We start from the raw sequence: 15,613 nt of genomic DNA, 5'->3' as shown, positions 1-15,613 counted from the left end.
TTTTTGGCCGGGGCTGGGTTTGAACCCGCCACCTCCAGTATATGGAGCTGGTGCCCTACCCTTTTGAGCCATAGGCGCCGCCCCATTATTACAATTTTTGTGAACTACTTACAGAAACCAAAGAACCTCCAATTTGTTGTGGAAACTTTCCACTGTGTTTTGCTTCTTGAAATGTTTCTTGTCTTTACTTTTTTTTAGACAGTCTCAAGATGATGTCCTGGATAGAGTGCCGTGGCATCATATGTTGTTGTTGTGAGCACAGCAACCTCCAACTTGGGCTCAAGCGATCCTCTTGCCTCAGTTTTTCTATTTTTAGCAGAAATGGGGGGTCTCTCACTTTTCTCAGCCTGGTCTCAAATTTGTGATCTCAAGCAATCCACCTGTCTTGACCTCCCAGAGTGCTAGGATTACAGGTGTGAGCCACTGTGCACGGCCTTTACTGAATATTATTTGAAATGTTTTCCAGCTTTCCTAAAGTGTCAGGTGAAAAAAATAAAATGTTTTTGGCTCAGCGCCTGTGTCTCAAGCAGCTAGGGCACCAGCCACATATACCTGAGCTGGTGGGTTTGAATCCAGCCCTGCCCTCCAAACAATAATGATGGCTGCAACCAGAAAAAAAAAATAGCTGGGCGTTGTGGTGGGCGCCTGTAGTCCCAGCTACTTGGGAGGGAGAAGAAGGAGAATCACTAGAGCCCAGGAGTTGGAGGTTGCTGTGAGCTGTGACATCACGGCACTCTACCCAGCGCGTCAGCTTGAAGCTCTATCTAAAAAAAAAAAGAAAAAAGAAAATGTTTTCAAAAGTCACATAGGAGGGCTTAGCACCTGTGGCTTATGCAGCTGATGCACCAGCCCGTACACCTGAGCTGGCAGGTTTGAACCCAGCCCAGGCCACCAAATGACAATGAAGGCTACTACCAAAAATAGCCGGGCATTGTGGTAGGTGCCTGTAATCCCAGCTACTAGGGAGGTGGAGGCAGGAGAATTGCTTGAGCCCAGGAGTTGGAGATTGCTGTGAGCTGTGATGCCATGGCACTCTACCCAGGGTGACAGCTTGAGGCTCTGTCTCAAAAAAAAAAAGTCACATAGGAGGCTCGGCACTCGTAGCTCAGAGGTTAGGGCGCCGGCCATATACACCAAGGCTTGTGGGTTTGAACCCAGCCTGGTCCTGCTATACACAACAATGACAACTACAACAAAAAAATAGTTGGGTGTTGTGGTGGGCGCCTGTAGTCTTAGCTACTTGAGAGGCTGAGACAAAAGAATTACTTAAGCCCAAGAGTTTGAGGTTACTGTGAGCTGTGATGCTACGGTACTCTACCAAGGGTGCCATAGTGAGACTCTGTCTCAAAAAACAAAAAAACAAAAGTCATACAAGAATTTACAGGAATATTTCTCCTTTCAACACGAGAGATTCTAAAGTATAATACAAGGCCAGTTCTGGTGACTCACTCCTGTAATCCCAGTACTTTGGGAGGCCGAGGCAAGGGAGTCACCTGAGCACAGGAGTTTGAGACCAACCTGAGCAAGAGTGAGACCCCCATCTGTATTAAAAATAGAAAAACTAGCCGGGCATAGTGGTGGGCACCTGTAGTCCCAGCTACTCAGGAAGCTGATGCAAGAGGATTGCTTGAGCCTGAGAGTTTGAGGTTACTATGAGCTATGATGATACCATGGCATTCTACCCAGGGCAACAGAGTGAGATTCTGTATCAAAAAGAAAAAAAAAGAGAAAGAAAAATACACAATAAAGGTTAATGATGGTTAAAACTATGCTCTTAGGTCTTTCTTTCAGGAACTAAAGTTCATAGTTCTTTACACTAATGAAATGAGCTACATTTATGTCCTAGACTAATAAGGAATGCAGTTGTGCTAGTTTCTTATGTCTCTTTGTGTATGAGTTTAGGTCTTGACTTTTCTAGTCATGTGTTTCCTCAATAATTAAGTAAGCATAAACATTTGGTGAGTATAAAGCTTCTTGAAATAAGCACCAGTAAGATGCTTCAGGATTTTAACATTACTGATGTCAATTTTTGTGGTGGTGGCAATGACAAATTTCTGGTGTGTTCTTCATAGAGGAACTCAATTGAGGGCCAGATGTTCAGTCACAAGTAGCAAGCCACTGTCCAGTTGCTTTAGGAAAACCACCCTCTTGCCTCTGTGGCTCCCAGTGAGAATAATTAGCATGGTCCCGGGTGTGATGCTAGATCAAAGTTTTCTCATATGCTGACTAAACTTTTTTTGCCGTGGCTGAACAGCTTTCGAGGCACTTCTTCGGTGGGATAATATTTAGGCATTTTGCGAAGTTTAACCACCTGAGTACCACCATTCTAGTCTCCACCAACTGGTTTTGTAACAGTGGCAAGGACTTTCGCCTTCTTTTTCTTTTCAATCTTGGATTTAGCCACTGTGTATTTCCTCTTAGTCATTGCCTTTTTGAAACACATGGCAAATCAGAATATCTGCCTATTCCTTTGATGAGGTCAGGATTTTGGCTGCAGTGGGGCTTCTCCTTCTTGGCCTTAGACTTTTTTCTCTTTAGTAACCGGCTTCTCAACTTTTTTTTTTTTTGGCAGGTTTTGGCTGGGGCTGGGTTTGAACCCGCCACTTCCGGCATGTGGGGCTGGCACCCCACTCTTTTGAGCCACGAGCGCCTCCAGGCTTCTCAACTTTTTCACTCTCCATCTTGCAAGATGGGAGTCTGTTAGCTGTTTTTTAGAAAATGTGCTTAATTTCCTCCAGTGATTTGCCTAGCAAATTACCCTGAGTAGATGGGGCAAGGTGGCTCATGCCTGTAATCCTAGCTCTCTGGGAGGCCTATGTGGGTAGATTGTTTGAGCTCAGGAGTTCGAGACCAGGCTAAGAGTGAGACCCTGCCTGAGCAAGAGTGAGAATAGAAAAACTATTGAGGGCGGCACCTGTGGCTTGGTGAGCAGGACACCAGCCCCATATACCTAGGATAGCGGGTTCGAACACGGCCCTGGCCAAACTGCAACAAAAAATAGCCAGGCATTGTGGCAGGCACCTGTAGTGCCAGCTACTTGGGAGGCTGAGGCAAGAGAATTGCCTAAGTCCAAGAGCTGGAGGTTGTTGTGAGCTGTGATGCCATAGCATTCGACCAAGGGTGACAAAGTGAAACTGTCTCTAAAAAAAAGAAAAGAAAGAAAGAAAAACTATCGAGGCATTGTGGCAAGCACCTGTAGTCCCAGCCACTGCTGAGGCTGAGGCAAGAGAATTACCTGAGCCCATGAGTTTGAGGTTGCTGTGATCTATGACACCATGGTACTATACTGAGAGTGACATAGTGCGACTCTGTTTCAAAAAAGAAAAAGAAAAAGAAACCACCCTGAGCAACTGAGAGGCAAACAGATTAAGGGAATCTTTATGCTGCATTTCCCTTGAAGTTCATAATTCACCTATATGGGTTTCTTTTTTTTGAGACAGAGTCTGACTCTCTTGCCCTCTAGTAGAGTGCCATGGTGTCACAGTTTACAGCAATCTCAAACTCTTGGGCTCAAGAGATTCTCTTGCTTCAGCCTCCCAAGTTACTGGGTTTACAGGTGCCTACTACAACCCCTGGCTATTTTTAGAGAGGACTTTCACTCTTGCTCAGTCCACCCACCCTGGCCTCCCAGAATGTTAGGATTACAGGCATGAGCCACCATAACTGGGCCACCTATGTGGTTTAATTTGTTTGATTTTATTTTTTGAATGAAAGACTTTCTTTTTTTTTTTTTTTTGAGACAGAGCCTCAAGCTGTCCCCCTGGGTAGAGTGCCATGGCATCCCAACTCACAGCAACCTCCAACTCCTGGGCTCAAGCGAGTCTCCTGCCTCTGCCTCCCAAGTAGCTGGGACCACAGGTGCCTGCCACAACGCCCGGCTATTTTTTGGTTGCAGCCGTCGTTGTTTTGGCGGGTCCGGACTGGGGATTCGAACCCGCCACCTTAGGTGTATGTGGCTGGCACCTTAGCCGGTTGAGCTATAGGCGCTGAGCCTGAATGAAAGACTTTCTAAATAATATTGCTAAAGAATAAATCTCATCAACTGGCAATGGATTATTTAATTTGAGGGTAATAAATAAGTGAAGCTTACCTGAGGTTTTTTTTTTTTTTTTTTTTTTTTTTTTAGACAGAGCCTCAAGCTGTTGCCCTGGGTAGAGTGCTGTGACATCACAGCTCACAGCAACCTCCAACTCCTGGGCTCAAGCAAGTCTCCTGCCTCCGCCTCCCAAGTAGCTGGGACCACAGGCGCCCTCCACAATACCTGGCTGGTTTTTTTGGTTGCAGCCGTCATTGTTGTTTGGCGGGCCTGGTCTGGATTCGAACCCGCTACCTTAGGTGTATGTGACTGGTGCCTTAGCCACTTGAGCCATAGGCACCGAGCCTATCTGAGTGTTTTGGAACAAGAAATCATTTTACATTGTTAAGTTCCTCGGATTATTTTGGAATTTATTTTATAGTTCTCATCAGTATCATTGAGATGCTTGTAAGCCCGTGTCAAGAGCCCTTTGGTAAGGGATGTCTCTTTTCTACCCTGCTCTCTTACTCCATGGGACAAGGTAATGTCGATCCTTACAAGTGTTTCTCACTTCCAGATCATGAGATATTATCCCTTATGAAGAAACCTAAAGAAAAGAAAGTGTTTTTGAAAGTAAATCCCGGCTCAGCGCCTATGGCTCAAGTGGCTAAGGCGCCAGCTACATACACCTAAGGTGGCAGGTTCGAATCTAGCCCGGGCCTGCCAAACAGTAATGATGGCTGCAACAAAAAAAAATAACCAGGAGTTGTGGCGGGTGCCGGTGGCCCCAGCTGCTTGGGAGGCTGAGGCAGGAGACTCGCTTGAGCCCAGGAGTTGGAGGTTGCTGTGAGTTGTGATGCCATAGCACTCTACCCAGGGGGACAGCTTGAGGCTCTGTCTCAAAAAAAGAAAGTAAATCCCATAAAACTATCCTTACCTGCTTTTATTTTCTTTAGTTTCTCCAAGAGTCATACTTTGGCTTACTTACTTATTTGATGGCTTATAGCTGCATGTAGCTCTTGGAAAGAAGAAATCTTTTTAGTCCCTTTTTCTTAATTTCTCCCTTCAGTTTTTGGTTTCTCAAAACCAGATCAAAGCAGAAATGCAAAGAAAAAAACCTCATCACTGATATGAAGTAAGTGGTCTAATTTTGTTTCCCAATTAAGTGGCAATTAAAAAGAAAGTAATCAAGAGCTGCTTCAAAGAGAAGAGACTGGAAAGCAGAAGAAATGAAAAGTAAATGAGAGCCTATTTCAGGGAGATTGCTGCTCATGGCAAAGCAGTTTTGCTGATTTTTCACATTGTTCAGCTAATGTGCTCACTCTAAAATTCCCTGGCTTTACTAAGTTGGCAGTTAACCCTTTCCCTATGAAGCCCATGGAATTATGAACTTAGTAACTTTAGGAGGATGCTTCTTTAGCTCTTTCTCTTTGACTTTTTTTTTTAATTTATTATTATTTTTTTGAGACAGGCTCTCACTCTGTTGCCCCAGGCTGGAGTGCTGTGGTGATAGCCTAGCTCACAGCAAACTCAGACTCCTGGGTTCAAGCAGTTCTACTGCCTCAGCCTCTCCAGTAGCTGGGACTACAGGCATCCACTACAACACGCATATAAGTTTTTTTTTTTTTTTGCAGTTTTTGGCCAGGGCTGGGTTTGAACCCACCACCTTCGGCATATGGGGCCAGCGCCTTACTCCTTTGAGCCACAGGCGCTGCCCCACATAAGTTTTATATTTTTAGTAGAGACGTGTAGCCCTTGCTCAGGCTGGTCTTGAACTCCTGAGGGCAAGTGATCCTCCTGCCTCTGCTTCCCAGAGTGCTAGGATTATAGGCGTGAGCCACTGCACCTGGCCTCTCTTTGACCTTCAGAAATTTATTTTTATTGGAGAACCTTAGATCAGATCTCTTTGCTTTTATCTGAAATCTTTATCCTTTAATCCTTTCTTCTAATTCATCAAAGAAGATGCCCTGTGATTAAATGCACTTAAGGCATACAAAATAAGTGTTCTTTATTGAAAGCACCAAAGACACTAACCCAGAATTCTTTGACAGGGTCAGTACTTGCTTAAAGAACTTTTCTAGTGCCGCTCACAGGGAGGCAACTGAGGATTCACTGTTGTTAAAGTGTTAGATAAATGTTATCTGTTACTGTTATTACTAATATAGTGGATATTGTGCCAAACCCTTTACATGTATCGTATCATCCATGATTTCACTTGTAAATTCTGGTTTAGTTTTTGTAGTGACGCTTCAGAGTTGCCTTTCCTCTTCCTTTCTGGATTTCTTTTTCTATTGAGTGACTTCCACATCCTGAATTTGCAACAGGATCCATTTAGCAACCCATGGGCTGTCCCAAACTTGAGAGCAGGCTGGTAATGGAGATAACTGGTCCTTTTAAACTCATTGATAGACTATCTTTTCTCAGAGGTCATTCGAGTGGGCAGAATTGTTGCCAGTGTTGAATCATTGCTCAGAACATTACTGATAATGGGTCTCTTAACAGCGTTTGATTTCACCTTGGAGTTGGTAGGTCACAGTCTATCTCATCAGACAAACTTATAGGTGTGGATGAAATTTACATGTTTATTTCATTTCCATTTTAAATAGTTTAGTATATCAGAGCTTTTATGCCCTCTAAAAAAACCCCAGTTATTCTCCATGACAGGAATTGGCTTGTTTACCCTCAAGACTCTGGGTAACTATCCCAGGGAGGGCAGAGAGTGACAGTAAAAGCAATCTTTTGTAATCCCTTCCCATAACCTGCTGTTCTTTTCACAGGCCTCCTAGGGTACCTTGGTGACAGTACTAAAGTGTTTTTATATTTCTCATCACTTAGGATTCACAAGCAGTTTTTTATGTAAATAACTAATTGGTAGGAATATGCAGAATTTGGGGTATTGCATTAAGTGATTCTGCAGCCATCAAAGTACAGAGAATAGCCAGCTGATTCAGCCATGTGTTTTGTTCCTGGGCATTCTTGCCACTTCAGTCATCTTTCTTTGGGTTTTCTGAGTACTAATAGGATTCCTAATGAACATATGATACTTTAAGAATAAATTGATTTGCGAAGGATTTGCTGATGCCTAAAAGCAGAATCAAGAGACAGGGTGTCTCTGTGTTGCTCAGGCTGAAGTGCAAGGGGCTATTCCCAGGTATGATCACTATAGGCTTGAACTCCTAGGCTCAGGCATTTCTCTGGCCTCAGCCTCAGCTTCCCCAGTATCTGGGGCCACAGGTGTGTGTCACCATGCCCAGCTGGAGCTTTTTTGTTTTAACTCTTCTGGGAAGGGGATAGATCCTAAGGAGGGAGAAGACAATAAGAAAGTTAGTAAATTTAAAATCTTCATCAGTGGCTTGGCACCCGTTACACAGTGGTTATGACATCAGCCACATACACCAAGGCTGGCGGGTTCTAACCCAGTCTGGGCCACCTTAACAGCAGTAACAACTGCAACAAAAAAATAGCCAAGTGCTGTGGCAGGCATCTGTAGTCCCAGCTACTTGTGAGGCTGAGGCAAGAGAATTGCTTAAGCGCAAGAGTTTGAGGTTGTTGTGAACTGTGATAGTGAGACTCTGACTCAAAAAAATAAAATAAATAAAAATAAAATCTTCATCAGTGTCTCAGGAAAGCTTAGCATTTCCACTGCCTTCATAGAATATTAACATAACTGTCCTATAGAAATGGTGCTAAAGAGTAAAGATTTTATTTATTTATTTATTTTTGAGACAGAGCCTTAAGCTATCCCTCTGGGTAGAGTGCTGTGGCATCACAGCTCACAGCAACCTCCAACTCCTGGGCTCAAGTGAGTCTCCTGCCTCAGCCTCCCAAGTAGCTGGGATCACAGGTGCCTACCACAACTCCTGGCTATTTTTTGGTTGCAGCCATCATTGTTGTTTTTGGTGGGCCTGGGCTGGATTCGAACCCGCCACCTTAGGTGTATGTGGCTGGCGCCTTAGCCACTTTGAGCCATAGGCGCCAAGCCAAAGATGTTTTATTGACCTTATTTTGGGCTCTAGCTTTTCAGGGTGTTATTTTAAGGCTGTTATGCCTGGAAAGTGTTTGGCATATATTTATTGATCCTCTAACTCTGTGCTCAGCACACCTGGAGGTGCTATGGCCTCATAGCTCACAGTAACCTCAAGCTCTTGGACTCAAGTGATCCTCCTACCTCAGCCTCCCAAGTAGCTGGGATGCATGGCTAATTTTTTTTATTTTTTATTTTTAGTAAAGACAGGATCTCATTTTGCTCAGGCTGGTCTGGAACGTCTGAGCTCAAGCAGTCTACCCACCTTGGCTTCCTAGAGTGCTAGGATTACAGGGTTGAGACGTTGTGCTGGGAAGCCAAGAAAACAGCACATTATTATATACAAAGCATTAAACTTTAGGAGATTATAATTTTAAAACAGACCAACAGAGAGATTGTCAGAAGAGGCTTTCTGGGTAAAACATGGCTCACTGTCCTTGTTACTGCTAATATTTGCTCCTCTCAAAGACACTACAACTTTGCTTTAGAGCCCAGTGTGATAAAACGATATTCTCTTGGTGCTGGAAGATTCTTTTTTTTTTTTTTTGAGACAGAGCCTCAAGCTGTCCCCCTGGGTAGAGTGCCATGGCATTACAGCTCACAGCAACCTCCAACTCCTGGGCTCAAGCGAGTCTCCTGCCTCCGCCTCCCAAGTAGCTGGGACCACAGGCGCCCGCCACAACGCCCAGCTATTTTTTGGTTGCAGCTGTCATTGTTGTTTGGCGGGTCCGGGCTGGGGATTCGAACCCGCCACCTTAGGTGTACGTGGCTGGTGCCTTAGCCGGTTGAGCTATAGGCGCCGAGCCGGTGCTGGAAGATTCTTATATAAAAGTCTTACATGGAATGGGTGGCACCTGTCGCTCAGTACGTAGGGTGTTGGCCCCATATACCGAGGGTGGCGGGTTCAAACCTGGCCCCAGCCAAATTGCAACAAAAAAAAATAGCCTGGCATTGTGGCGGGCACCTGCAGTCCCAGCTACTTGGGAGGCTGAGGCAAGAGAATCACCTAAGCCCAGGAGTTGGAGGTTGCCGTGAGCTGTGTAATGCCACGGCACTCTACCAAGGGTGATAAAGTAAGACTCTGTCTTTACAAAAAAAAAAAGTCTTACATAGAATAAGACTTTAGCATTTGGGAAGAAAGGGCCCCAAGTCTTTGGAGATTGAAGGCTTGTCCCTGGGTAGTCTGTTAGTAGTTGACCAGGTTTGCCTCATGTCTCTGGGCCTTGGTTTTCCTCATCTGTAGATAATGGATTAAGCCAGATGGTTCTGAGATTCCTTCCAGCACTGGAGGCTTAGCTCCCACTCCCCCATGATGAAAGGTTTCTCTGGGTTTTGTCATCCAGTAAGATTGAGAGGAGGCCACATTATGGACTCTGCCTGCTTGTGTTATCTGGAAGTTCTCTGTTTCTGCTGTTGCTCTGTCATCCTGCCCTTACCTCCCACCCGCTCACACATCGAGTGCTGCATTCTATTTCTAGAAGTAAGTGCTGAGGTTCATTTTCCATTTCCTCCTCCAGCGCTGATTTTATAGAAGAGCATCCACAGGATTTCTTGTATGTTTGAACTTGGGATATTTTGGCCTTCATTAAAAGATGACATTTCTCAATTCCTTTTCTTCCCTGTTCCTGGATCTGTCATTGTGCTAATTCAGTCGGTATTTCTAGGTTGCTCATTAGTGAGTTAATTAACTTATTTCAGCATGTGAGTTTTGACATTTTTGTGTGAACTGCCATCTCCTTTTCCATAGCAGGCACCCCTTACTCCCCAGTGAAGACACATTTTACCTAAATTCTCTGTTTTTTATTTTGGAACCTAATGAAACAAGTTTGACTTTGATTTGCTGTGTTCTAAGGCTCTGGTTCTGGCCAACCTCAGTTTCAGGTTTATTATGGTGATTAGCAGCTTAGATCTCTGGGAGAGTTCTGTTTCAATGTTCTGAATCCCAGCATGCCCCGGGATACCTTCCCATGGGTGTGGACTTCTTTAAAAATGATGCCAGGGCTGGGTGTAGTGGCTCACGCCTGTTTTCCTAGCCCTCTGGGAGGCCAAGGTGGGTGGATTGCTTGAGCTCTGGAGTTCAAGATCAGCCTGAGCAATAACGAGACTCCTTCTCCACTAAAAAAAAAAAAACACTGAACAGGAGATGTGGTAGGCGCCTATAGTAGCATCCCAGCTACGCAAAAGCTGAGCTTGGGCGGTGCCTATGGCTCAGTGAGTAGGGCGTTAGCCCCATATACCAAGGGTGGCAGGTTCAAACCCGGTCCCGGCCAAACTGCAATAAAAAAAATAACCGGGTATTGTGGCGGGCACCTGTAGTCCCAGCTACTTGGGAGACTGACACAAGAGAATCGCCTAAGCCCAAAAGCTGGAGGTTGCTGTGAGCTGTGATGCCTCATCACTCTACTGAAGGTGACAAAGTGAGACTCTGTCTCAAAAAAAAAAAAAGCTGAGACAAGAGGATTGCTTGAGCCTTAGGGTTTGAGGTTGCTGTGAGCTATGATGATGCCATGGCACTCTAGCCCGGGCAACAGAGACTGTCTGGAAAAAAAAAAAAAGGCCAGTTCTTAGTCTGGCTTCCGTGGGGTTCCCTAGTTTGGTTCTCCTGAAATCCAAATTGAAGCCATTCTTCTGTGAAATGCCATTGACTTTGAGGGATTCTTCTTGAAGTCCTACTCTTAAGGCATCTGAGCTTGGTTTCTTATGAATAGCTAAAATTGTTATAATTACCTTGAAAGCTAACCCAGGTTACCTTCTCAGAAGTCTCTTCCCTGAGTTAGTCATCTTCCTGTTTGGGAGTGCTGATCATGGTGAACTCATAATGTTTTTTCATGGATGGTAGCTCAATGAAAATGACTCATTACCATGAAAAAAAAGAAAGAAAGAAGGAAAACCAAACTTCTCTTTGTTCTTCAGCTGTCCATATGCTTGATGTACAAGTTGAAACAAGATTGTTGCTTGGTAGCTGCCCGTACAAATTCAAGCCAATATTAGGAAAATGACAGTTAGCTTCTCTGGTTTTAGTGTGGGTCTTGGAGTTTGCCAGGCACTTGTATTGCTAATACATATAACAGAAAGGAGTTCAGCTCAAGATCCACAAAAATGGGGATCCATGAGGTTATGACTGCACAGAAGTATCTCCACTGAATAGTGAGAGCAAAGACAGAAAGGTAGTTTTTATAGTGATTTTGCACACTTGTAAAGGTTTTTTTTTTTGAGACCAAGTCTCAATCTGTCACTCCGGGTAGAGTGCTCTGGCATCATTATAGCTCACAGCAACCTCAAACTCCTGGGTTCAGGCAATCCTGTTGCCCTAGCCTGCGCCTAGCCTGTTGCCCGAGTAGCTGGGACTGCAGGCATGCAGCACCATGCCTGGGTAGTTTTCTGTTTTTAGTAGAAATAGGTATCTCAATCTTACTTGGGCTGGTCTCGAACTCCCAAGCTCAAGCAGTCTACCAAGGTCCCACCTTTCAGTGCCTGGCCACTTATAAAGATTTCTAAAGTTGAAGAAGTGATTTCTTCTGTTTTCCTCCTGTGAAATTGTGTTTTTTAAATACTCAGTTGGTTAAGATGCAGTAGTTCTTCACCTTGGCCTTTCTGATTATTTCTTCCGTAGGATTATAAAAAGTGATTCTTGGGTGGCGCCTATGGCTCAAAGGAGTAGGGCGCCGGCCCCATATGCTGGAGGTGGTGGTTCAAGCCCAGCCCTGGCCAAAAAACTGCAAGAAAAAAAATTTTTTTTAAATGATTCTTAAGGTAATTCATATGTAGGGACCAGATAATTTATTTCAAAAACGAGGTGAATAAGGACTTTATAAATTGTATCCTACAGTAGGACACTGCTTTGTCTCCTAACATCAACCAGTTTTCAAATCCTGTACATAATCCTGAGACTGAAGTGAGAATATTTGGAATAAGAAAACCACAGAGCTGTCAGGTTGTAATTGGACCTATATGTCATGACAAAATTGAGTTATTAAGAGGAAAAAGTTAACTTAAGCCCATACCTAATGACTTTATGGTTCCTGTTCTTTGTTATGGCCTTGGGGGTTTTGCTGGGCATCTGGTTTTAAAGAGTTCACCATATTTCCCCTTTAAAGATTCTCAGTCTTTCCCCCATGTTATACCTTCTGTGTCTCACTGATATCATACCTAGAAGGTGCACTTGTGTCCAGACTTCATGATCTTATGCTTGGACTGAAGGAACCTCCAGCCTTTCCTGGATCTCCCTGACTTCATAGTCTTTCTGCATCAGGGGCCATTAAGAGGCCTGGCCAGATGTGGGCTGTGGGAAGTAAAGAGTGGATGCCTAGGGAAAAGTTGGGCTTGATACCTTCCAAGTAAGAAGCTGCTATCACTGTAAGCGCTTTCGAGCAAGGGAGGGGCACATGGAAAGCTATTTTCACAGAGGTAAGTCTCACAGCCATATGGAGTTAGGATGATGCAAAAAAATAGTAAAGCCAGGGAAATAAAGTCTGGAGGTAACTTTAGTCCAAGGGTAAGGTCATGAAGTCTGATGCAAGCGTTACTATCAGGAATAGGAGAGGTAAATCTGAAGATGTTCTCTAAAAGGAAATGGTAGCACATAGTACCACTTACTAGGAGATCATACATATAATGTTCATGATAACCCCAGAGCATTTTGAAACACTGAAGTCTTTCTGAATTATAAGTGATATTTCCCCTAATGTTGATAGAAAGTATATTTTATATTGTTTTGATTTTGGGGGAATTGGTTATCTAAACTATACAGTTAAAATTATGGCCTGTGCTTAGCTAATCCTGCAGATTGAGCTTCATTGTACTCTCAGGTAGGATGCCTAATTTTCTTTTTTTTTTTAATAGTAGCCCTATCATGGCCTGGACTCCTAATTTTGACTTATTAATGTGTTTTAATGTGGCTAAGAAACTGTTTTTTTTGGGGGGGTTGTTTTTTTTAAGAGACAGAGTCTTACTTAATCACCCTTGGTAGAGTGCTGTGGCATCACAGCTCACAGCAACCTCCAGCTCCTGGTCTTAAGCTATTCTGTTGCCTCAGCCTCCCAAGTGGCTGGGACTACAGGCACCCGCCACAATGCCTGGCTATTTTTGTTGTTGTTGTTGCATTTTGGCCGGGGCCGGGTTTGAACCTGCCTCCCTCGGTATATGGGGCCGACACTCTACCCACTGAGCCATAGGCACTGCTCTAAGAAACTGTTTTTGCTGCCTCTATTGACTGCCTCATATAGATAGAGGGAAAGCAGCATAGGGAAGTCCCCCTTACCATGTTCACATGCATGTAATTGCTCCCTAGCAGGAGTAGCTGGGTGTTATTGTTGGGTTTTTGTTTTGTGCCCCACTCCCCACCAAGATTCCTAGTGCTGGCCAGAGGTTGTCCTCAATCCTGCACGCCTGATATAGTAGGCACTTCTCAGTGTCGACAATTTTGAACATAGATCGCAACAATGTTTTTTGGTGGTTTTTGTTTTTGTTTTTTTTAAATGAAGTCTCACTTTATCACCCAGGCTGGACTTGAATTCCTGGGCTTATATAAACCTTCTGCCCAGCCTCTCAAGTAGCTGGGACTAGGCCACTGCACTTGGTTCCACAGCAATGTTACATTGCATTTTTCCTCATTTGTTTCCCTCTTTTCCCCCCTCCCCTACAGTCCTGTGCTTTATTTTATTTATTTATTTATTTTTTAGTCTTGTGCTTTAGATCAGCTGGGGAAACTCATATAACCTAATGGATTTGGGGGATTGGGGAGGGAAGGGTAAAACACTATAAAAAGACTGCTACTGCCTTTTGGCTGTCATCCTTTTAAATTCCGAGCACCAAGGTGGTCTGAAAGCCCTGTAAATAATTATCATTTGCCTTTGGTACCATCACCCTGACAATCTGAAGAAAATAATCACACAAAATAAAAGCAAGAACGGAAAAGCCTCTTTTCAAACAACTAGGACATTCCTTGCCCAGGGCTCCTTTCCTGAAAGGAGGTGGGAATAGGGAGGACAGCTCATGCCTTCCAAATGCCCCCCTCTGGGACCTGGGTTCTCCAGGCTGCTTCTGAAGCCAGCAGGCTTGATTCAGGAAGGTCTGGCTTCACAGAAAGCTCTTTGTCAGTGTAGCTCAAATCAGATGATTTTTTTTTTTTTTAAAAAACCCTGCATTAGTATTTACTTTGTCTTACAGTGGTTTGAATCTAGCCAATGACACTGGAGCCAAAAAGAAGAAAAAGAAACAAAAAAAGAAGAAAGAAAAAAGCAACGAGACAGATTCAGCCCAAGATCAGCCTATGAAGGTAACAGAGAGCCTCTGTTTTCTTGTGAGCGAGAGTCACTTTTTCAGATGAGAGAATTTGGAGGTAAATGTATAGAACAACTTAGATTGACATTCTCCACTGGTATTCAAGATGAAAGACTTGGATCCCAAAGCTGTCCTCTGCTGCCCTAGACCTAGGTGATAAAACTGCTCTCAGTGTCTTAAAAGACAGAGCAGCGTAGACACTGACTTCCAATCACGGTGCCTGCCGGAATGGACAGGTGCATATTATAGGTGCTGCTGTGCCAGGCACCCTGGAAGAGTTATGTGTGACAGCCCTGGTACCTAGAGCAGTGGTTCTCGGCCTTTTCTGTCTTAAGGCTTCTGCTTCTGAAGGCAGACCTTTATATATTTGCAAGCATTCTCTTAATTCTGTAGTTGCTGTAATGAAAACTGTGAGTCCCACAGAGCCTATTTCTGAGTTCCACTTGTTGAGAACCACTGGCCTAGAGCTTCCAACCCAAGACTGACCCATTGGCATGAAATCCACAGGTATGAGTAAAGATTGTATTGTTTCTTTCTTTTTTTCTTTGAGACAGAGTCTTACTTTGTCACCCTTGGTAGAGTGCCATGGTATCATATCTCACAGCAACTTTAAACTCTTGGGTTCAAGCAATTCTTTTGCCTCAGCCTCCCAAGTAGCTAGGACTACAGGCACCTGCCACACACTTGGCTATTTTTAGAGAAGAGGTCTTTCTCTGGCTTAGGCTGGTCTTGAACCGGTGAGCTCAGGCAATCCACCAGTCTTTGCCTCCCAAGTGCTAGGATTATAGGCGTGAGCCACATCGCCCAGCCTGATTATTTTTTCTTAAATAAAACAACATTGCAAAAGAAAACCTGTTATTTCAGGTAAGTGTTGTGATCTTCAATGTAGGCCTGGGCTGGAGTCCAGCTCAAAACGTATTCATAATTCTCCCTTAGAAATGTCTCCAAAATAAGTTTATAAACCTCTCAGGAAATCAGTTTACGCGCACTTTTTTTTTTTTTTTGAGATAGAGTCTCATTATGTTGCTCTTGGTAGAGTGCTACCGTGGTGTCACAGCTCACAGCAACCTCTCTTGGGCTTAAGCGATTCTCTTGCCTCAGCCTCCCAACTAGCTGGGACTACAGGCACCCGCCACAACACCTGTCTATTTTTTGTTGCAGTTGTAATTGTTTAGCTGGCCCAGGCTGGGTTCAAACCCACCAACCTCCATGTACATGGCCAGTACCCTACCCACTGAGCTACAGGCGACGCCTACTCACACTTTTCTTTATGCCTCAAATGTTATGTTTCT

The 15,613-nt window shown here is 44.1% G+C and overlaps 1 protein-coding gene across 1 annotated transcript in view; it reads left to right on the top strand.

The window, feature by feature from the left end:
- The window catches only part of NMT1 (N-myristoyltransferase 1), a 43,666-nt gene that overhangs the window by 4,357 nt on the left and 23,696 nt on the right, over window positions 1-15,613 (top strand). Inside the window, exon 2 of the mRNA XM_003786254.3 lies at window positions 14,208-14,316. Coding sequence (XP_003786302.1) covers window positions 14,208-14,316 — 109 coding nt within the window. The remainder of the gene's footprint in view (window positions 1-14,207; window positions 14,317-15,613) is intronic.

This window comes from Otolemur garnettii, unplaced genomic scaffold, assembly GCF_000181295.1.
Source record: "Otolemur garnettii isolate 467f Iridium unplaced genomic scaffold, OtoGar3 scaffold00018, whole genome shotgun sequence".
Taxonomy (NCBI): domain Eukaryota; kingdom Metazoa; phylum Chordata; class Mammalia; order Primates; family Galagidae; genus Otolemur; species Otolemur garnettii.
This window is presented reverse-complemented; position numbering and strand designations above follow the sequence as displayed.